The sequence below is a fragment of the Crocodylus siamensis genome, chromosome 5, assembly GCF_052110815.1.
Source record: "Crocodylus siamensis isolate JL-2025a chromosome 5, ASM5211081v1, whole genome shotgun sequence".
Lineage (NCBI taxonomy): Eukaryota > Metazoa > Chordata > Crocodylia > Crocodylidae > Crocodylus > Crocodylus siamensis.
The window spans coordinates 120114038-120139598 of NC_143399.1; the positions used below are offsets into that span (position 1 = coordinate 120114038).

The 25561-nt window shown below is 41.0% G+C and overlaps 1 protein-coding gene across 2 annotated transcripts in view; it reads right to left on the bottom strand.

The window, feature by feature from the left end:
- SUGCT (succinyl-CoA:glutarate-CoA transferase) overlaps positions 1 to 25561 on the bottom strand; it is a 538710-nt gene that overhangs the window by 268978 nt on the left and 244171 nt on the right. For both annotated transcript variants that reach the window (XM_090050066.1, XM_090050065.1), the window contains one exon: positions 14343 to 14445. In XM_090050066.1, the coding sequence (XP_089906192.1) occupies positions 14343 to 14445 (103 nt within the window). The remainder of the gene's footprint in view (positions 1 to 14342; positions 14446 to 25561) is intronic.

Below are 25561 nucleotides of genomic sequence, written 5' to 3' on the forward strand. Positions count from 1 at the left end.
GGGAAAATAAAACTTGCTTCGGGGGTCTGGAGTCAAGACATCCAGATGACATGGCCAGCCCAACAATGTTGATGTCAGATGATCATCGCCTCAATACTCATGCTGTTTGCTTGCAGGAGAACACTCACATTGATGTATCTGTTTTCCCACTGTATTCAGAGGAACTTCCACAGGCAGTGCTGATGGTATTTCTCCAACAACTTTAGATGTCTTCTGTATGTTGTTCATGTCTCAGCTCCATACAGAAAGGTGGGGATTATGTCTGCTTTATAAACCATTAGCTTGTTTCGGATCTGATGTCATGATCTTTGAACACCCATTTTTTCAGATGTCCAAAGACTGCACTTGCACATATGAGGCGATGCTGGAATTCTTCATCCATGTCAGTCTCCTGTGAGAGATGGCTTCCGAGGTATGGGAGATACTCAACATTTTACAGAGCCTCACTTTGGATCCGAATTACCAGAGCTAGAGACTGCTCATTAGGAGCCTGTTGGTGAACGACCTTAGTTTTCTGAATGTTAAGCGTTAGTCCCATTTTCTTGTATGCCTCAGTAAAGACATCAATGATTGTCTGAAGCTCTGCTTCCAAGCGAGCAAACACTGCAGCATCATTACTCATCAGTGTACTGGAGCTTAATAATTGAAGTAGAGGTGGGCTTGGTTTTGTCTCAAAGTTGGCTGAGGTTAAACACCTTACAATCTATTTTGTAATTTAACTCCACTCTGAACGGAAGCTTGTTGGTGGTCAGATGTAGATCACAGTAAGAAATATTGAGAAGAGTGTTGGAGTAATGATGCAGCCTTACTTAACTCCCATTTTAACTTCAAAGGGATCTGCGATAGAGCCATTACTGAGAACCACCACTCCCATATCATCATGGAGCAGGCATAGGATGATAACAAATTTCAGTGGGCCTCCATACTTCAGAAGGATCCTCCACAATACTTCTTGGCTGACAGAGTCAAAACCTTTTGTGAGACCAAAGAAGGCCATGTAAAGAGGCATGCTGTTTTCCTGCAGCTGATGAGCTGTGAAAATCATGTCAGTTTTGCTTCTTGATGCCCTAAACCCATGCTGAGAACCCAGGAGGAGCTCTTCAGCAAGTGGAAGAAGACAGTTCAGGAGAGTTCTTGCAATGATCTGTCCTGTGGTGGACAGCAAGGTGATCCCTCTCTAGTCTCCAGTTGGACTTGTCTCCTTTCTTAAAGATTGTCACAATCATGGCATCCCTGAAGTTGTCTGGGATTTCCTCATCATTCCAGATCCTTAAGATGAGGACATGATGCTGTGATGTGAGCTTCTCCACCCTACTTGAAGGTTTCTGTAGGGATTCCATCCATTCTGGATGTCCTGTCATTTGTCATCCGCTTAATGGCCTTCCTCACCTCAGCAAGTGTTGGAGGGATTCTGAGATCATCTCAGACTGGGTGTTGCAGGATAGATTTGAGAACACTTTCGCTAACAAAAGTCTTGATTGAGAAAGTCTTCAAAACACTCCTTCCACTGAGCATTGATGGCCCCCCTTTTTTTAATCAAGTCTCCTCCATCCTCAGGTTTCAAGGGGGTTGGTTCCCAAGTGCCCAGACTGTAGATGGATTTGGTCATCTATGCATAGAAACCATGCATATGGGATTACAATTTAGGAATTTGAATACATATGCATTGTTACATCTAATAAATAGATTAGATGTTATGGATGTAAGGTGGATAGAAACCTGGCTGTATCTTCAGCCTCAAAGTGTAGTAATTAATAGCTCAATGTCAAGTGGAGTACCCCAGGGTGACTGTCCTGGGGCCCATTTTGTTCAATATCTTCATCAGCAACTTGGAAGATGGGATGAAGCGCACCATCAACAAGTCTGAAGATGATACCAAGCTAGGGGTATCAGCAGATACGCTGAAGAAAGAGAGCTAAGATTCAGAGAGACTTAGAGAAATTGGAGGATTGGACCAAAAGAAATCTCATGACATTCAATAAGAAAAGTGCAGGGTCCTGCACTTAGGATAGAATAATCCCATGCATGGATACAGGCCAGGGTCTGACTGGCTGCAGAAAATGACCTGGGGGTTACAGTGAACAATAAGCTAAATACAAGCCAACAGTGTGCTCTTGTTGCCAAGAAAGCTAATGTCATACTGGGCTACATTAGTAGGAACATTGCCAGCAGATCAAGGGAAGTAATTCTTCCCCTCTATTTGCCACTGGTAAAGCCACATCTGGAGTATGGTGTTTCAGTTTTGTGCCCCCCACTACAGAAAGGTTGTGGACAAATTGGAGACAGTTCAGTGTGTGAGTACAATGAAGATGGTTAGAGGGCTGGAGGACATGACTCCTGAGGAAAGGCTGAGGAAACAAGTTTTATTTAGTTTAGAGAAGAGAAGACTGAGAGGGGATTTAATAGCAACTTTCAACTATCTGAAGGGTGGTTCCAAAGAGGATGGAGATAAACTGTTCTCAGTGGTGGCAGGTGACAGAACAAGGAGCAATGGTCTCAAGCTGCAGCAAGGAAAGTTTAGGTTAGATAATTAGGAAAAACTCTCTCACTAAGAGGGTAGGAAAGCAGTGGAACATGCTATCCAGAGAGGTTGTGGAATCTCCATCCTTGAAGGTTTTAAGACCTGGCTAGACAAAGTCTTGGCTAGGATGACATAGTTGGGGATGGTCCTGCTTTGAGCAGGGGATTAAACTAGATGACCTCCTAAAGTCCCTTCCAACCCTAATTTTCTATGACTCTATAAAACTCCTATTCACTAAACTGTAAGCTGAAAGACTTAGATTAAGGCTTTCTTTTGATCCCAAAGTCACATACAATCTCCAAGAATGAAAGTGACATTTTGATGAGGACTTCAGAGTTACACATTATCTAATACAGTTCCTTCAAGCTTGATGGTATCATCTTCCGTGGATTCCAAGACTGGGGTACTTGAACCACATGGTCTTGGATACTGACTGACATCACTTGGCTGGGCAGCAGCTTTATAAGCCAGTGTGCAAACACTCCAAAGACTGAAATCAACTACAGGGCTCTGAAAAATGTGTCTTGTAGATTCCTAGCTGTCAAGCATACGTAGCGAGGAAAGACCTGTAAAGATTTGAAAGGGTCAACCTGTAGCTTTCCACTAAGCTCCCGAGTTGTAAAACCTACAATCAGCTTTTCAAAATCACTTGGACAGACTCTCCCTTTCATCTGAAACCCTGCTCTCCGAACAGGTTTATGTGTCCTTCTGATACCTAGTCACACCTATGGTTGAAATACACGTGTTTTAGGGAAGACATTAGCATGTTATGAAAGTCCAATATAGATTGATCTTCAAAACCTTTGCATTCACTACTACATTTATCTCGTCATAATGTGTGTGTATGTATTATTAAGACAAATGTGCATGCTTCTTCTGATATAGTCTTTTATTATATGAACCCATATATAACAGAACTCCAGCCTCATTGAGCAAATGGAAAGCTAAAGAAAATTTCTTTTTTATCTTCATCAGGTGGCCCAGGCTTTACTTAACGCAGATCAACCAACCTGGACAAACACAAAAGTACTAATTTCCTTCAGGGTATTTCTAGGGTGCTTTCATTAAAAGTTGCAGCATTTCTTCAAAAGGTTTAATGATTTTTTTTTAGCCCTATCACCTGGGCAGGGAATATCCCTATTTCAGAGCTAAAGACTTAAAGCCAAAATTGTTAAGAGTGGCCAGTGATATTAGGTGCACAGTATCTTGGGCCTAATTTTTAAGTGGTTGGCACTACTGCACTTTATATGTTTAAAATATAATTTCAATCCAGCTCATTTATGCATCTAATGGCTCTATACTCCTGCCAATCTGGCATCTGGTATCTTATACTGGCACTCAAAAATGAGAAATATACACTTAATGGCTTCTTCTGGAAAGTTTGTTGTAAATGGTTAGCCCAAAATCATATTCTAATTTTCTGGCAGAGGCAGGGGTTGGAATCCAGTTCACCATCCAAGTGCCCTACCAATGCAATAAACCTTCTCTTCCTGCCATTCCCTGCCTCATTCAATATCCTCCTCCCATGACAAATGAAGGTCCTCAAACCTGAAGAATTCCCAGAGCACAGTCCATGCTGAGCACTAAATGAGGCAGAGTCCTGTAGGAACAAAAACAGCTTGTAAATAAGTAAGTACAACTAGCATCCTCATTCATGCATGTGGCAGGTTGACCAAGCACTTTCTCACTTTTTAGTGTTTAAGTTTGCAACTGCAACAGTAACTTGGACAAATGGACCTTGTGACCTCTTGAAAGAGGCTGGGAAGCTGGGGCTCAGGAGCAAGTATCAGATGTTACAATGTTACAGTCATGTGTATGAGCCCCCAGAGCCATAAAATGTAGCTAACTTGCTATAATTCTGTAAAACTGCAGCTGCTGAAGTTGCAATGATTTTCCTGTCCTCATTTGCTGCACAATTACATCATAACAGCCTATATCAGTGCCATTCAACATTAATGATCCTGTCATATCTATCTATACGCTCAATGTTATTTTTACTTTACTGTTTTAGTTTCTTATGTTTTCTAGAAATATAAACACTGCAAAAATACCTACAAACTTCATCACATAAAAGCATACAAAGCCCCATTTCAGGGGTTGTCAGTAGGACTGACAACATTAGGTTCACAAATACCTTCCACTACTTGAAGCAAAACAGTGATCGGCAGCAGTAGAAAGCTGCTCTGCTATATGGGAATCTGTTTCTAGAGAGAAATGCACATCTCTGCTGGAGAGCAAAGGATTACTGATAGCCAGAACTCCTGCATCCCATTCCAGGTTCTAGAGTGCAGTGTGTTCTAATGGATACAGATCTGTCTGCTCCCACAGGTCCTCCCTGTCTCTCTGTAATTAATACCTCCATGCTTTCTGCTTATGCTTTATGCTTCTGTCCCTGGCTATACCTCCAGGCTCCTGACCATGTCTATTTCCTGCCCCCATCCTTCCCCATTCTAGCTGCTTCACTTCCTCCTGTTCCTTTCCTCCAGATCCTGTTAATGCCCTATCCTCATGCCCCACACCATCCTCCCCGTCTTGGCAGTTCCATGAGCTGCATGTTCTAGCACTATTTTAGCTCTGCTGTGTTCCAGCCCTTGTTCTCCCTCCTCCCTCCTGTTTTCAACTCATAGGCTCCTAACGCCACCATCTTCCTCACCCTGCACCTCTTCCCTCACACCACCCTTCCCTTCTCCCCCTGCTCCCTCACCCTATGCATTTGAGTTGGGCTATGACCAGTTTCTCTCCACCCTACCTACAGAAAAGCGACACAGAAAGCAATGATAGCAAAGGACCACAGCATCCTTACAAGCAAGAGTAACAACTGCAGGGAAAGTGCTGCGTAGCACAGGCAGCTTCACAAGTAAACCTGCTTACCTGCGTGTGGCTAGGATATCTTCAGAGAGTTTAGCTGACACTTGGCCTAAATTTTTGCTGAGTGTGTACAAATTAAGACTGAGGGATTAACAAATTGGGCCAAATTTGGGTGGTTTCCCACAAGAACAGCATAAAGCACATCCATAACACTAAGATCAAATTGCTGCTGAATTTCAAGCCCCTGCTTCAAAGCAAGGGGGAATGGAGAGACTATTGTTAGAATTTATTGTGTGAACTAAACAACCTTTTCTTCTCAACAATATTCTTAGAAATTGTAAAAATGCTTCCAAAGAAAACTCAGCCTACAGCAGACAACTGGTATGGGAAGTTTCAGCCAAGATGATTAAGTTTGGAAAAACTGAAAACGGAAAACAAGACTTGTAGTAGAAAGAGCCAAACTGCAATTATATACACTGCTCTCTTTCATCCATCTGATCTATATCTTTTGTATGTGTAAAAACAATAATTTATACATTATACATGCCCTCAGGTATATAAGTTATATACATATACATATGTATGTATAAATGTATAATTTATATACATAAAAATATTATACATACATAAACCCTAACATGGTGAACAAGTAACAATTACACATTTGAAATCCTTCCTTGTGACAGCAGATGTACTTAGCTTCCAAGTCTATCAGTGCAAAGATTTGTAGATAAGTTTTATATATCTCAGTCAAAGATAAAATAGCCACCCAGAGACAAATTTCAACCACTGCAAAAACTCAAACGTTAAAATTTTCTGCAAAAAAATAAACAAAAGCTATAGCAAATATTCAAATATTATAAACTTACACTGTACGATACCATACTAACTGGCCATTTACTTTTAAAGGAAACAGGAATTTATGCCCCATTTTAGAGTATATTTTTGATTATGTGGTCTCCAGGGATCCTGGTTTTCTCTGAAAAAGAACCCCAAATTCTCTGATTTAAAAAAAAAAAATCCACATTTTTCCATAATTAAAAGGAAACACTACTATATATATAGGTATCAGTTGAATACAATGTTTTATTGATATATTTACAATTTTAAAAGCCATCTGGAAGCCTATCAGTGTCTCAATCATTAAAATAAATTCTAAATACCTTTATATTTTGGTGTTTGATTTTGTTTTTTTTATCATGGAAAATCAGAGCTCCCCTTGCTCCCTGGACACAGATCCAGCCTCCCCCCTCCCCCACAAATACTGCTTTGTGCAGCTGAGCAGCCCTGATATGCTGGTGTCCCTGCTCCTGAGCCACAGCCCCACCAGCTCTGTCAAGCATGACATGCACCACCCTACCTTGCCAGCATGTTCTGCAGGTAGAGCTGGCCTTAGGGGTGAGCAGTGAGGGCAACCACCCAGGGCAACGAGGTGAGCAGGAGGAAGCGTCACAGCACCCCAGGGCCGGGCCCTGCCTCAGCTCGGGCAGGAGTGGAAGAAAAGGCAGCTAGCCAGGGGTGCCCTTCATTCCTGACCTGCATCTCCCTGCCCCCAGCAGCCCTGCCAGAGGAGGCCTGGGAGCTGCTCCCTGCTCCCAGCCCTCCCCCCGCCGGTAGTGTGTGGGAGAGGGGAGAGTGCCTAACCATAAGCAACACCAAAGGTGACACAATAGGATGGCATGGGGGGGCATGTGCCCCCCCCCACAGTTTTCTGCTCCCATAGCAGGGTAAAGGGTTGCAGCCTGGCTGAACCAGCACTGGGCAGGAGCCACCTCCACAGCCCAGTGGGTGGGCCCAGGTGCAGTAGGGCAGAGCAGGGCAGAAAGACTCATTGTTGCCAGGAGACCCACAGCAGCGGCAGCAATGAGTCTTCCTACCCCACTCCACTCTCCCATGCTGGGTCATACCTGCTGGGCTGCAAAGGCTGCCCTGGGCTCTACTGAGTTGCAGAAATCTGGGGGGCACATGTCCCCGTTTCCTGCCCCCATGCCACTTCTGGTGCCCAACCCCTCCCTGGGAATGTGCACAGTAGCAAGAAGTGCGTCCCCCTCGGATGTGACCCCATGGCTCCATCCTGCTCCCCAAATAGGCCCCACAGCCACACATTCCTGCCCTGGCCCCAGGCACCATACACCATCCCCCACCATGTGGTATCGGTGTGAGCCACTGCTTCAAATCTCCCCTCAAGTTGTGCCCCCCACCACCATCACCTATGTCCCCCACCCTCTCATGCACTGCCTATGCCTATAACCCCCCGCCCCAAACACAGGCTTACCTGCAGGCAGCTGGAAGAGCTGCTCTCCACCATGCTTACTGGGGTTGTATTTCTGGCCACACACCCTACCTTAACGCCTACCTCTGATCATCCCCCTCCCACTCCCCTCAGCCTCAAGCAGCCCCTTTTGGATTCCCACATTTTTCTCCTTTAATAGGAAAGATTCATGATTTTCTCCTTTCAAGGAGAAAATATGGATTTGTCTGCAGCAAATGGAAAACCCAGATCCCTGCTGGTCACTCTGACACAGATAAATCCTGTATTGCTATATAAATATATTCATAACATTTTATATAATCTCTCTCTCTCTTCCTCTCACTAGTTCCCATGTAACTTTTAAGAATGTGTGTGTGTGTGCGCGCGCGCGTGCACATACACACACACACACACACACTCTCTTAGAAGTTACATGGGAACTGGATTTGTCATTTCATGTTTTCAAAACATATTTCCTCCCAGAACAGAACAATAAAACACTTTAGAATTTCCCATGAACCAAATTCTTGAATGATGCTTCACTTTAGGGAAACTTAAATACATAGTTTTGATAAAATCAGTCTTTAATCCAATTTTACGTTAGTGTACTACATAGAATTTAGGAGTAATAAACTGAAATGAAATATTATTTTCAAACAGAAAGTCAAAATGATCTACTCCAAACAAGTTAAAGTAGAATATTTACCATTTATCAAACTTTTAAAAAAAAATTTGTTTTCATAGAAACCAGTAAAAAAAAAAAAAAAAAAAAATCTTGCTTTCAACAAACCGGTTTTTCCATTCCATCAGAAAACTTCTAATCAACTCTTAATATGTACTTAAGAGATGCCTGCAAAATTTAATTTCTCTATTTCTCTTGTCTGCTAGGAATTACTTCCAGACACACTGTATTACCTCAGGCCTTCATCAACAGTTTTTTCAGTTGTATATATGGAATTCCCTGCAGTGCTACAGACAAGAATACAATTTCACTCATTTTGGATAGCCCTCAGCAGACCACAAAACTATATTTCAACAAATAACAGCATTAAAATAATCAAAAATGTGGTCCTTAAAATACATTGTTATATTTAAACAGAACCCCCAAAAGCATAAAACATTTTTTTTCAAGTTTAGTTCCATGTTGCTTTTTATATACATAATTGATTGTGGAAGCTTTTACCAGATGTAGAAAAAATTTGCCAGAATGTATTCAAATGAAATGACTTACAGAATATGAGACAGTCTGGAGGTTAATAAAACCCACTAACTTCACAGGTTTCCACAAATAATGAGATGAAAACATCAGATAATTTCCAGCTATCAAATATTTCAATGTTTTAGCTTTGTTTGTTTCTGAGAGATGGTCAGAAGGATGGCTGAGGAACTGTAATGGCCTTCTGGGACAGGAAGAAGAAGGTTTCTGTTAAAAATGTTAAATTAATTTTTATACTGGAGCAAAGTTAGGGACGGGTTGTTAAGGGATGGCCCTCTGCCATAGGGTGGAGTTTTGTTTTGGTATCCTTTTAGAGCTTGCAGGTGTTTGGCATGAGCTGAAATCAGGGCCAGCTGCAATATTTCAGCTCTGATACTTCCCTCCCAATATTTCTCAGAAGTGATGCATCAGGGTGATGTCTTACACCTGATGTACTCAACTTGTGTGGTATGACTGTAACTGCTCAGTTTAAAAAATGTATCATATTCACGGCTTTCATTTTTATTTTCAGCTTCCTGCTTTAATATGGTAAAATGCATCAATCATCATGGGTTTAATCTAGCAAATGTTAACTAACAATTTATTATTAAATTGTCCATAAATTGTCTCATTTTTTTTTAATTTGTGCCAGCCATTCAGAAACAACAGCCCATTGGATGGGATCTGTAAAAGAAATTACTCTGAGTGGAAAACAACAGAAAGAAAGAAAAAACCCAGAGAATGCTTGCATTCCATTTGCTTACCAGCCAAAGATCTTTGTTCTTTCATAGCAATCTACAGTACAATGCGTACCTGGTTTTGTTTTGTTTTATCTTTGGAGGAATTTGAATAGTTCCTATTAAAAATGGTATTCTCTTTTAACTTTATTTTGTTTGGAAAACCTCAAACCACACTGTATTTCATACACATGTTCCCATGGGTACATTAAGCAGGACCATACTGAGGTCATCTAGTAAGTTTTTAAAACTTTTTAAGAATTCCTTTAATGTACTGTACGATCTTGGCCTGATTAAAAGAACATATTTTAGAAAAAGAGAGCTTGGAAAAAGTCTGACTTTAAAAAATTCCATGCAAATAGTCTTTACTGTATCATTACAGTTCACAGGACCTTTACAAATGTACTTTGCTCTCATTTTTTGTTAATAAAAGCAAATTGTAAACCTAAAAGATCTTGGCTGAGCATGTGTTTTTCTATCTACAGTATCAGTGATCCTAACAGAAGAAATTCTTCCTTTTCGACCTTTTTAACTCCATCACACATGTGCACGTGCGCACATACACATACACAAACACACACTGATAGACTTAACAATGAGGAAGCCTGTAGTATTCATTTGTGAAGTTAAAATGAATAAAAGGTTGTAAGCAGCTGGGAAAAAGGTAGACAATGTTTAATTCTATATTACTATTACCTTGGTCTCCAACTTAGTCAAAAACTTCATGTTTTTGGCAGCTCATTACATTATGATCGAAGCTGTTAATGATCTTAACGATATGTTCCAGGGTCAGACAATTTGTTTTTGTTTTAATCTAAATGTATTAAATAATTTGGATGACCCTCTGGCCTCCAAATTCCACTGCCTTTGTTTGGTTTAATTCTATTCCATTTCAGTCCTCTGTTTTAGACTTGGCTTCCCCATCTCTTCAGACTTTCTTCCATTGCTTTTCATTATTATTTTAACCTTTACCCCCTACTCTTGGTCTTTGGCTGCTAAAGGCCTTATGTACTGTAAAGCATTTGTAACCCTGCTAACAGCTGTGCTGGCATATCCTTTGATGGTTTTTCATATGCACGCACTACTTCAGAAGCCTCAGTCACCAATGGTTTGAACCCACACTTACAATGACTGCTTCTCTATAGTATAAACCCCCCAAAAAACATAAATCATGAGGAATAACAGCAATGAAAATCAATGAAACTGCTTTGAGATGTAATGTTGCTGAATATCTATTTTACAGAATCATTGTTAGTACAAGACAATGAGGGAATATCATACATGGGATGTCAATTCCAAATACATACTGATCAGAGGTAAAGAAAAAGTCTGCCCGTGCCTCAGTAGTGTTTTGAGGTCTCTACAAGAACAAGTAGAATTTAAAAATGTTACCAGATTGTTGCATTAAAAATGTGTTTGTTAATGTAATTTTGCTACCATCTTTCCTAAATACACCTTTTTTCTAGTCTAGATCAGGCCTGAGAGAACATGAACAAGAAAAAAAAGTCACACTCTGGAGAGCATTTGTCTACTATTTCAAGATGATCACAGAGACATTGTACTGTTTATCACTAAAGATTAGTGGGAGAGACTTTACATATCTGATCATTTGGCTGTTGTTATGACCTGGTGTGTTGGGAGGTATCTCGTCTTCCTTTCAGTAAATGGGATTTGGGAATCCAAACCCTGAGCTACTGCTGGATGTCCTGTCTTCCCAAAGTATTGCAGTACTTTCTGTAGCTTCAGGAAATGAATTTACAAGTAAGCATGCAAAAGACTAAGGGGAAGAAAGAGTGTGCACGTGCATTTGTCACAGTGGTTCATGTGGTCATGTAGCTACTGCTAAAGCATGTGGAGAATGATCTAATGTGCACAGGTAAAAACTAACAAATGGGTAGGTGAAAACCCAAACATCTTTGTTTGAACTAGTCCTAAACTACTGAAGCCAAGTCAGTCTTGGGTTAACTGGTTCAGGTGTGAGAATTCAACTGAGAACTCATGTGCACAAAAGCCTTTGCCACAAAAATATTAAAATGCAAGCAAAAATGCAAACAAAACAGAATCAAACAAGGCTCTTACTCTTGGATTTACTTCACAGGTAGGTTAACAATAGAGAAAGTATACCTACCCCTAGATGTCATGCTAAAATTTCATCAAAGGCTTGGGGCAGATTTGTCTCCCTTTTGGAGAGGCAAGGCACTGGAGAACCGGTTTGTTTCTTCACCTGAACACAAGTAGTTTCTTATACTTATTAGCAAAAGGAAGGTGACATCATTAGGGAACACAAGTGGAAAGCTACACCTCACTACAAATACTTACGTTTTATTTTGAAAAAGGAATAAGAGCAAAATGATAGTGTAGCGTTTAGTTTAGAGGAGGGTGTGAAAGGGATATTTTTCTCATGAGTTTTGTGAGAGAAATGGAAAATAAACATATCCTTCTTGGGGAAACTATTTTGAAAACCTGCCATTTAGTACCATCTGGCTCATTCCAAAGGCAAAGGCATCATTACACTTCACTAGGATAGGTCATCCCTAGTGGTGATGATTTAATAGTGTCCAAAGAGGGCCAAACTCTCTGGGCAAATTGAAATGTTCTGCTTTTCAACATCACCCTGTCTATAACCACCAGCCACCCTCAGGAAAATAAAGCCTCCTGCAGTGTACTGTTTAAAATGCAAGCCTAATCCCTGTGAAAGTTATGAAGTGAGAAAGTTGGCTTGGTTATCCTCTACAGGCAAAGTCAGCATGGTGCATGCTGCTACCTAATTTCAAGGAGTAACAGTGCATTAATCTACAAAAAAACCCCAAAACTTTGCAACTCGGATGCAGTAGTAGCCTGAAAAATGTGGATGCTTGTTGCGCAATAATTGTATTCCTTTATCACATGTCCATGTGCCGCCCTTTTATTCTTCTGCTAAGACTTTAATCACATTCACAGTCTTGGCATGCATTGGTGAACAACAGACAGACACAGAACAGACTAATCTATATTACCAGTTGCTCATATTTTCCAAGTTCTTGCAGTATGTGTGAATTCCTTGAACATTCTCATTTCTTTATTAGATATTGATTATGGGGGTTTTGACTGTAAGTGCACATGCACATGCACGCAAGTATATTTGTAGTTTTTATTGAACAGGGCATTTTATTCCATGATAAGAAAATAATTTGAATAAGATTCACTGTGCTATAAACCAGACTGTTACACACTTAGACACAAAGTGACTGAGTTTGTGTTAGAGAATCAATCCAATAGGCACAATGGGAAAATTACTGCAATGCCAAGCCCTAAGCACACAGGAAAGGGAACATATTTCAACCAAGTGAATAGTGCCTCTTACAAAGAGTTAACTTCCTGTAATACTAAAAGCAAAAGCTCAAGTGCTCTCGGGGCTTGTCTGTCCTGCTCCAGTGGTGGGAGTTTAGGATGATGGGGTTCAGCATGCCCTGCCCACCCAAATCACTGACACACTCAAGAGCCAGAAGTTTACCCAGGAGGCTGCTCCGGATGCACTCTCAGACCCACCGGATACTGAAGGCAAAAGAGTAGTTGCTGGAGATGAGTCTGGGACAGCCTTCTGGGTGGCCTTCTGACTCGAGTGATTCAGTAGACTCAAGAAGGGAGTAAGTAGGGGGAGAAGTACAGTGTGGGTGGGACACGCTCTGTCCCAGGGGTGCCCAACCTTTTTGCCCCACTGACTGAATGAGTGGTGCCAGGTCTCTCCACGAGCCAGATCCAGCCAATGGGCCCAATCCCACTGCAAGACGATGCACAGCTTGACCACGATTTTTTTGCCTGGGGCTGGGACATGGCAGAACAGCCTCAACAAGGAGGCATTGGGGGGAGGGAAGGAAAAGCAGCTTGATCCAGTCCTGATCCGGATGCATGGGGAAGGACCAGGGAAGGGGGCAGCACAGCTCTGATCCTGATGTGTGGTGGGGTGGGGAATAGACCAGCCTGGATCCAGATGTGTATATGGGGAGTGGGGGCAAAACAGCACCTATCTGGAGACACAAGGGAGGTGAGGGATGGAAACAGGCATGCAGGTGTAGGGCATTCCCAGGGGGTGACCTGGCCCTGATCCCATTGCATGGGCAATGGCCCCAGTGAGGCTGAATCCAGCCATGTGGAGCTTCCCCTGCCAAGTGGTGCCAAGTTTCTAATTCATGGGGGAACCTCACAGACCAAATATTATGGCTCTGTGGGCCAGATCTGGCCCAATGGCCAGAGTTTGAGCACCATTGCTCTATCCCATCCTCCCCAAGTCCTGCCACTGACACAAAACCAATCAGCCATTATTTCTGAAAACACCTTGCTAGGAAAAAGGGTAATATCTTTCTGTATCAGATTTTCATTCTTCTCTATTCAAAACTTGGTCATTTCATACCAATTATATCATAGCTATATTTATACCAATATAATAATTATACATGCTTTAAAGAACTGTCATTTGTGGGAGTCAAGAAAGGATGCCTTCCAACATTTAAAGCATTGCCAGATTTGCCTAGAAGTATATTATGTTTTTTGCCCTCCAGTCCTTTGAAGGCTCAGGAACTTACACCTGTTGAAGTATGCAAGACACAATGATGCAAGACATGCAAGACACCAATGGTCTGATACAACATGGCAAAGCATATATTCCCAAATAACTATTCATTTTAGGGTTGGTACTCAATTACTGTTTGTGATTATACCATGTTATTGGCCTCATACTCAATCTGAATGACTTGCATCCCATTTTTGAAAGTAAGGGTGGTGGAAATCAATCATGTAGCATTTGTGAAACACATGTTAATGACATAACAAAAAGGCTTAGCTAGAACTGACCTGAGGATCCGAGAATACTTGCTGCATAGTGTTGATTGGACCATATGGAACACCACTGCCTTCAAAGAGTTGTAGCCATTTGGTGGTTGTTCCTTCTGAAAACCTAAGAACAAACAAGGAGCATGTGGTTTAGACTCTCCATTTCAGATTCCAAAGTGCATATAGCACCCTCTCACTGATTTTATCCTAAGTCAATAATACAATAAAAATGTGTCACACATGTTCTTTGGAAATGCAAAGACCAACCCTTAGGGCAAAGAACTTAGTTACACTGACTTAGAATTCTATCCGATTGTCTGAAGTAATCCAGCAATGATGCAAACCAAAATTATCAGCAGCTTCAAATATGGATCAATGGGTTTCCTCCAGTTCTTAATTACAGCAATGTGCTTAATTTTTAAAAAATTTTATTTATTTATTTAACAACAAAAGAAAAGACATGATGTGGGTAAGGGCCTTATGTATGACACTGTTCTATTTTTGTCCAGAAAGAGCTGATTTAAAGCAGTACAGTGTTTTCCCTCCACTACATCTGAAACACATGTCAGAATTAACAACCACAGTTTTTGGTCAGATAACAATACTAGCTACATATTTATTTGTTGTATGATTGTATAATCTGTCCTAAGGATATCCGGTTAAGTACATACACACTGTACTTACCCTGTGTAATTCAAAGTTCCCTGATTTTTTATATAATTTAAAAAGCTTTACCCACTTCCTTAAAAGTATTCAATTTTCAGAGTGCTGGAAGTCCTTCTCTTTATTGTTTTTCTGTCTTTAGATACATGCAGCTGATTGCCAAAAATGCATTTCTGTGTCTTATCTACTAGTGTTGCATGCACCAACATAGCACAGTCTGGAAACAAAGGAAATAACCAGCAGCTGAAAAGGTGATGCTTTCTATTGGCTTCCAACTTTGGGAAGCAGAAATGATACGGAGTCCAACTTCTAACCTCATTTAGGTATGTATTCTAATGATCAAACTTTCAAATGAGAATAAATACACACACACATATACACACACACGTAAGTATATATACATACACACACTCAGAGCCTTAAAAATTGAAGGTGAGGCAAGGGACATGCAAGATTCAAACACTTGAAGCAAGCGAGATGCGGTAAGTTTCTTGATAAGTTTACCAGGGAATAAATACCAGCAATGCAGGTAGTTCATCATTTCCAGGTTCCTTCAATGGAATAACAGGCAAGAATTTTACTTTTTTATTTCATAATGCCCAAACTTCTTTTGCTGTGTAATAAGGCATACCTGAAGAAATATTATTTAAAAAAGGACTACACAGAGTAATACATTTTTTTCCCCTTTAATGTGCATTTAAGCTTTGCCATTGTGCTGCCCATTCACCTTGTTTCAGCGTCAGAAATTCACCACAATTCTCAATGGTCTTGATTCACCTTAATAACAGGTGCCATGTTTAAAAGGTTGCTCATCCCCTTTTCCAGATCATTAATATAGGGTATATATATATTGGAAGCTAGAGGCACCCTGCTGTCAGCCTTTTACCACAGTAGAGAATGACCTTTTATTCCTACTCCTTGTTTTCTGCCTCCTAGACAATTTTTGATTCATGACAAAACTTTGGTTGTCATCTTGTGACTACTTAGCTTCTTAGCTTACTATCTTCTGAGGGAATTTTTGAAAGTCAAAGTAAATTATAGCAACCAAGTCTCCTGTATCCATTGCTTCAAACATATTTAATATATAAGGCACAAGTTTTGCAGAAACTGTGCTAGTTGGAGTTGATCATCTTGTAATATTCAACTGTTATATTAATACATTTTAACGATCATTTTTGCCACCTTACTAGGTACATCAATGAGGCTCATTGGTCTGTAAACCCCAAGACCATGTATAAAACTTTTTTGGAAATAGAGACAACATTTGCTACTTCTTTGACCCTGCAGTATGCTGCTACCTATGAAAGTTCATGCCTTTCTAAACCAGTTTGTCTCAAAGGTGCCACCCTGCCCTGCTCTGCCTTCTGCTTGCAATATAGTAGCTGCTTCTATAAGCAATTGTATATTTTTGCTATAAATTCAGACACTTCAAGCTCCTACTTGGCCTAGTGACTTAAGGCTTTTTTAAAACAGTAGGGTCCCCCCCCAGCACTGCTTCTTCTGACACCCCACACTCTGCTCATACTTCATCCTTATTACTAAAAAAGTACAGGCCCAACACAAGGACTTTCCAAATATCCTTTGTGACGATAAACGAGGCAAAGGAAGCATTTAGCTTCTCAGCACCCCTCGCCCTTCTTCCTTAATTGGTCTCTTTAGGCCTTCACAGTCCAACAGACCCACAGATTCTTTCACAGGCTTCCTGCTTATGATAGCCTTTATGTCTTTTTATTCTTCTCTCTCACAAATTGAATATAGATGTGCTGTATGGTTGAACTCAGATAGTTATTCAATAAAAAGCATACTTTAAAATTGGAGCCTTTTCAACAGGAGTGTCAATTACTTAAGTCTCTATAAACATTATGCTCTCATGGCAAGTCTGATTAATTTTCAAGACAAGTACATTCATCATCAGTAGAGTTACACAAGTGATCTTGAATGTTCTGTGAAGTAAATGCATGTCACTTTCAAATCATACTCGGGGGCTGCGGGGCCGCCTAGCTTGTAATCACAAGGGAACTTTTGAGGTTTTAATATTTGTCTATGCTTTTTCCTGCCAGGCAAAGAGAGGGAAACTTACTGCAATTTTGTCAAAAACAAAGGGTGCACTATTTTAAAAATAGATATTTTTCAAATAAAATCCCATTGTCTTGGTCTTATTTATTTATTGGTGGTTGGGAAGAAGCCGAGAAGCTTTAAACTCAATCAGTCAGAGACGTAACATTTCTGCATTCCATTTACCCCAAAGGAGACATCCATCATTTTCTCTGAAATTGAAGCTCTTGACCTAAATCAGATGTGGGATGGCTTCCTTTATCTGTGCTGAAAAGCAGTATGAGCCTGTTTTTATTAACACATGGATAAAACTGTATAAAAGAAAAAAATACATTCAGCTTTCCAAAGGGAAGAACATGCCACAACTCTGTCCTCAGTCTCATCCTAAACTATTTTGTTACTGCTCTGCCAACTTTATTGCATGACAGGACGGCAGCATCAATACCTAAACAGCATGAATTAAAAAAAAAAAAAAGAAGAGCCTTAAAGTCTGTGATTCCTAACCTTGGCTTGATTAAGCTTGGACCTTTAATATATTTTAAGGTTACTTGTTCTTTGGTTTCACTGGCAGTGGCAACTGACTACCTAGTAGGTAAAATGCTGCATGATGTTATTTAAACTAATCTATATTGCAGGCCTTTCCAAGCAATGGAAAGTGTTGGTATTATAAGTACTCAGCATTCCACAATATAAACATGAGGTAGCAGAAAATTAGGATTTTTTCATTAAAAGCATAGAGCTGGGTACCTCCCACACTGTGGACAAATGCAAAAGTGCTGCTGTACTTCAGGTCACCCCTTTGTTTGCACAGACTGTGTACATGTTTGCTTGTATAAGCTTTGTGTGTGTTTGTTAGCATGGGCTCTGTGTGCATGTGTGCACACATGCACGTGTGCACACATGCACGTGTGCACAGGCTCTGTATGTGCATGTGTTTGCACAAGTTGTGTGTGTGCACGTGTTTGCACAGGCTATGTGTGGATGGGTGTTTGTGTGCATTTGCACAGGTTCTGTATGCGTGTTTGTGCACATTTTCACAGGCTCCGTGTACGTTTGCACGGTCTGTGTGCGTGTATGTATGTGTATTTGTGCACGATTGCACAGGCTGTGTGTGCGTGTGTTTGTGCGCATTTGCACAGACTGGATGTGTGTTTGTGTGAGTTTGCACAAGCTGTGTGTGTGTGTTTGTGCACATTTGCACAGGCTCTGTGCACGTGCGTGTCCACATAGGCTCTGTGTGTGCACATGCACATGTGTGTTTGCACAGGCTCTTGTGTACATGCGTGTTTGTACCAGCTGTGTGTGTGTGTGTGTGCGCGCGCACATTTGCATAGACTGTGCACACCTGTGTTTATGCATTATTTGCTGGGTTTTCAGACTTCCTCTCTACTCTGATACTTTAAATTATTACTACAGTCTTTTGGTAGGACTGATGGATTTGGGGATTTGTTTTGTTTTCTTTTGTTATTCAGGTAACCAGAGTCTTTGAATAGGGGCATGAGAAAAAATAACTGATATTTAATTTTTCAAGTTTATTAGAGGGGAAAAAAGCACAATGATATAATCACATATCAGTTACTAAGATAGGCCTACCTTGGTAAACTTACCACACTCCAAAGCAGTGTCCTCAAGCTTTGCTGTGCTCCTTCAAACTTGCTACTGTTCCACATGAGGAATAATTACCATGGGGGGGGGCTCACTGATATTGTTACTTAACAGTGCTGATCAGTAAATTTGTAGCACCTGACACACTGACCTTCATGCTCCTGGTTTAAGAAGCAGGTTGTCAAAAGCAACACAACAGGCTTAGAGACACTGCTCTGGAATATAGTTAAGTTCCCAAACAGACATAGCCTAGAAAACTATATAATTTACAAGCCGGTGACCCTGTAAATTATATGATACTAGCAAATTGCCCCTCAAAAATGATGGAGGGGGGTGAGCGGGGATGAGCTTCTATGTGGCCACCACCTTGCACTACTGCCGCTCTGCATCCAGCCACACGCCCCCTCCCCCACTCTGGCTCCACCCCCACCCCGCTCTGCATCTGGCCCCATGCCACACCCACCGCTTCCATGCCACCGCTCCTCCCCACTCCACGTCTGGCCCCATAACACCCACCCCGCCTCCCCCCACTCCGTGTCCACCTGGCCCACTCCACTGGAGCCAGGCCCCACCTCACCCGTCATTCTTGATGGACATTCTTGACACAGCACTGGCTGGAGCCATGCTCCCCAGCTGCATTACAGACACACAGACAGACAGACAAAGTGCTTTATATATATAGAATTGTGTAGTGCTCCAATTCTAGAATGTGGCATGTGGGATCTCTGTTCCAGTGCAAAACTCCACCTTTGCTGGCCCTTAGTGCTGGGATAAGGACTTGTCTCCAAGTCCTCAGGCTGCAGACATAGGGCATTTATACACATAACTTTTCGTTCAGCGACACACCAGAAATGCACCACTGACACGCACTGAACTGCACTGCATGCAGTTCTATAAGCGGCAAAATGTGCATCAGAACTTTTGAACTAAAGCACTTCCAAGTTCAAAAGTACGCCAGCACCATTTTCTCAACGCTGATGTGGAATTTTGCCACTTATACAGCTGCAAGCATCACAGCGCCAGGTGCCTGAATGTGTAAAAACGCCCGTAAGATCCAACTGTGTATTCAGGCAGGGGCAATTTTTTTTTTCCTAAAATGCTCATTCTACTCTCAGATGTGAGTGTACATCTGAAATCAGCAAAATCTGTGAATGGTTATCAGCACAGAATCTGGCCTTTATTTGTAGAGGCATTTTCAATTTGTAACCATCTATTATCTAACAGTATTTAGAAGACTGGGTTTAGTATATTAGTCAGTAGTAGGGAGCTAAGAATACAAGCTTTTCCAATTTCTAGTGCCTACCACCATCGGGACTACAGGGAATATAGGGAGGTTGACAAAGTCAGAGCATTACTGAACTTCAGACCGTGGCCTTCATAAAGGGGCTTACACTTCATTCTCTTTGGTAAAACTTATTTTAAATCCTAAGGAGTGTTCCCATGTTTCCCCTGTACTGAATCATACAGCAGTTACTCGGCATTAAAAAGGGAGGTGATTAAACCTGCACTTTTTATAAATAGATATTTCAGATGTCTTTTAAAAATAATCAAGAGCTCCCATTATGTATAATAGGTTAATGGTTTACACATAGGAAGAAACTAGTTCTACAATGAAAAACAAATAAAAACGCTAATAACAGTTTGGATTTTTGATTGCTTCGAACTTCAAAAAATGAAACACTGATACATCAGCTTTCACTCACATGAGCTGTCAACCTGAAACGATGCATTTACGCACTACAATTATACACATTAAAAAATCAGTATGTACATGGGAATGAGAAAACTATGCTGTTTATGGCCATAAAACCAAAGTTGGAAGCCTGGACAAAAAATATTTACTGTTCACGTACTCAGTCAGTCTCTAAAAGTAAAGGCGGCTTGTCCTTAAATCAGAACTAACAGGCATCACTAAATTAATAAAACTATTTTTCAATCATCTACCCAGTAAGCCAATGTAAAAACAGGAAATGTCTAAAATTTGGATTAAAATTGATCAAATTGGATTATCAAACAAAAAGGATTATATTTTACCCCCCCTAATAAATGTGGCTTGTTCTTCCAAAAAAAAAAAAATCTCTGCTTTCTATTAATTCCTACTGAGAGTCATGAGACAGCTTTTGCCTAGCAAATTTCAAACCATTAACATGACCTGATTTCCATCTCATTCCTTGGGCAGGCAGGGGTCAGGAATGTTGCAGAAGCATATGCAGTCCCTGGAGGATGTGGGGTGGGGAAAGCTCAAAAATGCTGACACACTCTTTCTCCAACCAATTAAGAAAGCTGTTTATTCTAAAGAATAGATGTGATCCATGTCTGGGAAAACAGGTGCCTAGAAATCACAACACCTCAGGACCTCCTATTCTTTTAAATGCATGAAACCTTTCCCACTACTATAGGCTTTACATAAACTTCTTTGTACAATATCTAAACTGTTGGTATTGCCACTGATAGCATGTCTTTCAATACAAAACGTATGTTTGAATGAGACAAATGTATTGTGTAACTTTCTGCAATACCTTCTTTACCTCCAATATTTATATGATTAAATTTACTTGAGCGATCATTTTGTTACTAATTGCCTCAAAGGAAAAGGATTTCCCTGCATGACTCCTGGTTACTGGGGATGAAGTGAAATTAAAGGTTTTCAAAAGCATCCCTGTGATGAATATGACCCAGAAAGTGAGAAATCAACTATAGCTCAGAATACAAAAGTACTAGTTGCAACAATATCAAATTATGTTAATATATGCAGCCATGTATACAAGGCACAGCTAAGCAATTATTACAGCTGTATGATTCTGTATTAACTGTAGCAAAATCACTACAAGGTTAACTCTGTTTCATAAAGTTAGGGTGATGTAGCTAATTAGCGTTTCTTTACCATCATGTAGATTTAACATTTATATCACAACCGCTGCTCCTGAAGTGCTCCTGAACAGCTGCTGAGCACTCCTGAACAGCAGCTCCTCCTTTCCTTTAAAGAAGCTAAAACGTAGACTGGTCAATAATTTTAATTAAAAGGAGAAACCTAGCTTCTTTAGAGAACCTACCAAGGAAATGAACAACACTTTGATACTGCTCTCCCATATATGTGAACAGCAAAGAAACGGTCCTCTAAACATGGTTTACAGACACCTAGGTTAGGGACAGAAGTTGCACATAAAATGGTTTAAGTGACCAGAAACTGGCTTAAACCTGTAACAGAACAGAAACTCAGTGCACATAAACCAGTTTCAAAATGGCCAAAATTGGTTTAAGATAAAGCTGGCTGAATGCAGTATCAGACTTAATTGACTGAGGTCAAACCGGTTTATAGAACTTCTGTCCCAGACCCCTGCCTGATTTAAGTTAAATCACAGTCCATCAGCATCCCAGGATGGAGCGGGGTGGGCAGAGCTGCCATTGCCTGTGCACGGCAGGTGGTGGCGGCAGGGCTAGGAGGGGGGGCTAAGGTGGATTTTGAGATGACCACAGTCCCCAAGCCTTCCTAGTGCAACCGCTGCTTAGCCCCCACATGGCCATGCATCCCAGCCCTGCCGCCACCACCGCTTGCCCTTGCTCAGCTCCACAACCCCAGATCCAGCCCTGAGCTAGGCAATGGAGGCAGGGCCCTTCCCAGTCGGCTGTAGCTCAGGCTGGGGCTGCAGGATCTATGTGCCCAATTTGCTCCTGGCTCCCCATAGCCAGGCTGTCATGGAACCACTGCAGTGGGCAGGGCTTTCCCCCATCTCCTCCTCCCCTCCCCATTTAAAACAGTTAAATGTACATTTATCCATACCCTGGCCATAATGTAAAAATCAGAGCACAAAAGGTCTTTTCTCTCTCTCAGCTATCTCCTGGCATTTACATGCACATATGATCCAGCTTGCCTTATACTAGATACGTACAGCATGATGTCCACAAATACTCGTTTATAAGTTCCATTATGCATATCTTCTTCAGTATAACAAAGCTTTCAATTAGCACAAATTAAACTGCTAGACAGTTTGGATAGTCTCTAAAAGATTTCCAATTTTCATGTTTCCAGTGCTTGTGACTATCATATCTAAAGATATCTGCTAGAGAATCTTCTAAAAGTACATTATCTGGGAATGAACTATGCCTAGCATAGACCCTATGCTAGAAAGACATCACAGTGATTATACACTTATGGTACAGAGAAAACATAGAAGAGACAGTATTTTACTCGTGCAACAATCTCCTTTTGGTGGGTCTCACACACCAAATAACCATTTTTCATGAAGGAACCTTCTTCTCTGCAGCTGAGGCCATTCACAATAAGATTCCTCTACCCCTGACCTTATCTAAGCCTAAAATAGGTTTCTTGTATCTCTCTGGTTCATCACCTATTTCCTTTCAAATCTCACTCTAATCTTTTCTTTGTTACCTGTTAATTAATAATCTCTCTCTCACTTCATCATTAATTATCTCCAAAACTGTTGTTCTTTCAGTAAATAAGTTGGGGGTACTTTTTATGAAAGATGCTATACAAAAAGAATGTGTATTGTTAAACGATTATCCAGTATTTTTTGCGAATTCGCACAATGGATCATTAGTCCCCAAGTGTACAGTAAATATGCAATTAGACTCCCCCAAAATGACTACTTCAAGTGTTTACTGAAGTCTCACTTGTGTTTGTGACTAACTAGACTCTTTTTGACTAGTGAGCAGTGACCTAGCAGACCATAAGTCCTCAAAGTCTTTGAAGTCAACATGGTTGCACTGATTTACTTGCAGATGCAATCTATCATGGCACGTCCTGCTTTAAAAGATTTTATGGTCATTGGATTAGGTGATAACTACACAAGATTTCATTTATTAGATAAATGTAGGCACCACAGTCTGTAGTGAAATTTGAAAAGCTTTCCAAGAGAAAGCCTTCCACATTTTTGCCCAGTAAACAGCATTTACAATGCAACAACTCTATTTTTTCCTCCCCAATATATCTGCATCTTCTAACTTTGCAAAGTATAGGAAGTCCTAATTACTAATTCCTCTCTTTCCTTTTTACTAGGATCATTCAAGAACTGTCAAATGAGGGGAACCATTTGACTAGAGGATCAAATTTGTTGTAACCGAGATGATGATGCCAGGAAGTCTTCAGAGCTAATCAGAATATGTCTTGTCTTTCTCTCTCCCACCCTTTCCATATGTTTGTGCATAAAAAGATGGACACAGGTCACCATTTTTAGAAATACCTTGGCTTTCCAGTGCCCCAAGAAAGTGGCAGTAGCAGACAAATGGATATGCAGGTTCCCATAGCCATTCATACATGTTAGCATAAACTAAACGAAACAGTCTTAGTAGGACCAGTCTTCATCCTCTACCAACAGTTTAAAGCCACTCTAGAGAGGGGAGGGAGTGCGGTGGTGGAGGTGAGAACCAGAATCAAAGTGGTTCTCAGATGTCTAAACACTATGCCAAAGTGAAGCTAGGCTTCAAGACATCTCAGACAACAAAAGCTTCCCCCAAGAGCACTAGGCACTACTGGTGTGGCTTTCAACAGAGCACTAGTCCCATAATACCGCTGGAGAGGCAGCAGTCTATTTATAGATGTATGAAACTTATTCAGTAGGGTTTCCTATTGCCAGCATAAGGTGTGTCATTGTCAAAATTAAATCCACTATGGAAGTATCAGAAATTATACCATAGAAATGGTGGGAACCCAATCCTTTTGTATCACTGCCAACATGCCTTAAGGAAATGTTCTCCTTGAAAACTGAACTCAAAATTCCCTCAGGAAAGGGAACTGAAAGAGCAACATGCTTTCTTTTTTAAAAGAATCTGGAGCAGCACTTAGAGGTGTGAAATGCACAGTACTGTACCTATATTTGAAACACAGAGAATATATGGTAATTTAATAGATGCAAAAGGTGTAGTATTTTTCCCAAAATTTGGATATCGGACATCTGTTCAATTAAGCAGAAAACATATATTCTATCTAAATGTTAACTGCAGATACAAAAATCACAGTGAGGGAAAATGTAGGTTTAGCAAACTGCCCATCATACTCCAAGAGCAGCTTAGTAAACAGCTGTATTTATCTGCATTATGTTAGGCGAGGTATGCTTCTTTTTATTCAGCTATGTACTTGTGGAAAACAGAATCACTGTGAAATGTGGCACAAAACATGATTCTACCTCTCTCGGAGGAACCTGTGGAAACACTGATGTGCTTCAGCTTGTATTCTTCTGATTGTTCATTTTATTAAGGTGATGTCAATGAATTCTTTTGCCTCCAGTTGCCTCTTCTTGCCTTAATATATCCAAATACATCAATCCTCTTTTAGAGGTCTGTATTTATAATTACACTCCATCACCTTTCTCCTACACACATGGGAAATGGCCAAACAAAGGTGGTTGGTACTAATGTAGTACTTGTCTTCACTGGTTACAAGAATCACACCTGCTCTCAGCTTAGCTTCTAGTGAAGAAAATGGTTACAGGATCCAAGTTAGAGAGAGAAAGAAGGCCCATCATCTGTTCCAAGAGGAGTGGGTTGGAGAAATTCCAATGAAACATTTTAAGTTGGAATTTGCAGATTCACTGATATCAAAATATTTCACAGAAACAGTTCAATGTTGGTAAATTCCCAGAGGAAATCTATGTGGTTTCCTACCAGCACATCCATCCAGTTCCTCCAGAGCTCATCTAATGGGATGCTGAGAGTCTAAGATTCCAGGGTTTGCAGTTCTAAGGCACCTTGCCATGTGAGCTGCCAGATTCCCATGCCATCTGGCTCCACAGGTTCCCCAGCTCTAAGGAGTCAGCCTGCCTGGGGAGCCAGCTGGCCCAGGAGGTGGGGAGACAGGAGAATTCTTGCCCCCAAACTCTCAGCTACTCAACAGTCTTCCAAACAGCATGAAGAGAAGACAACAACCTGGAAGCACCAGTGAACCCAAGAGCCTGGGAGTG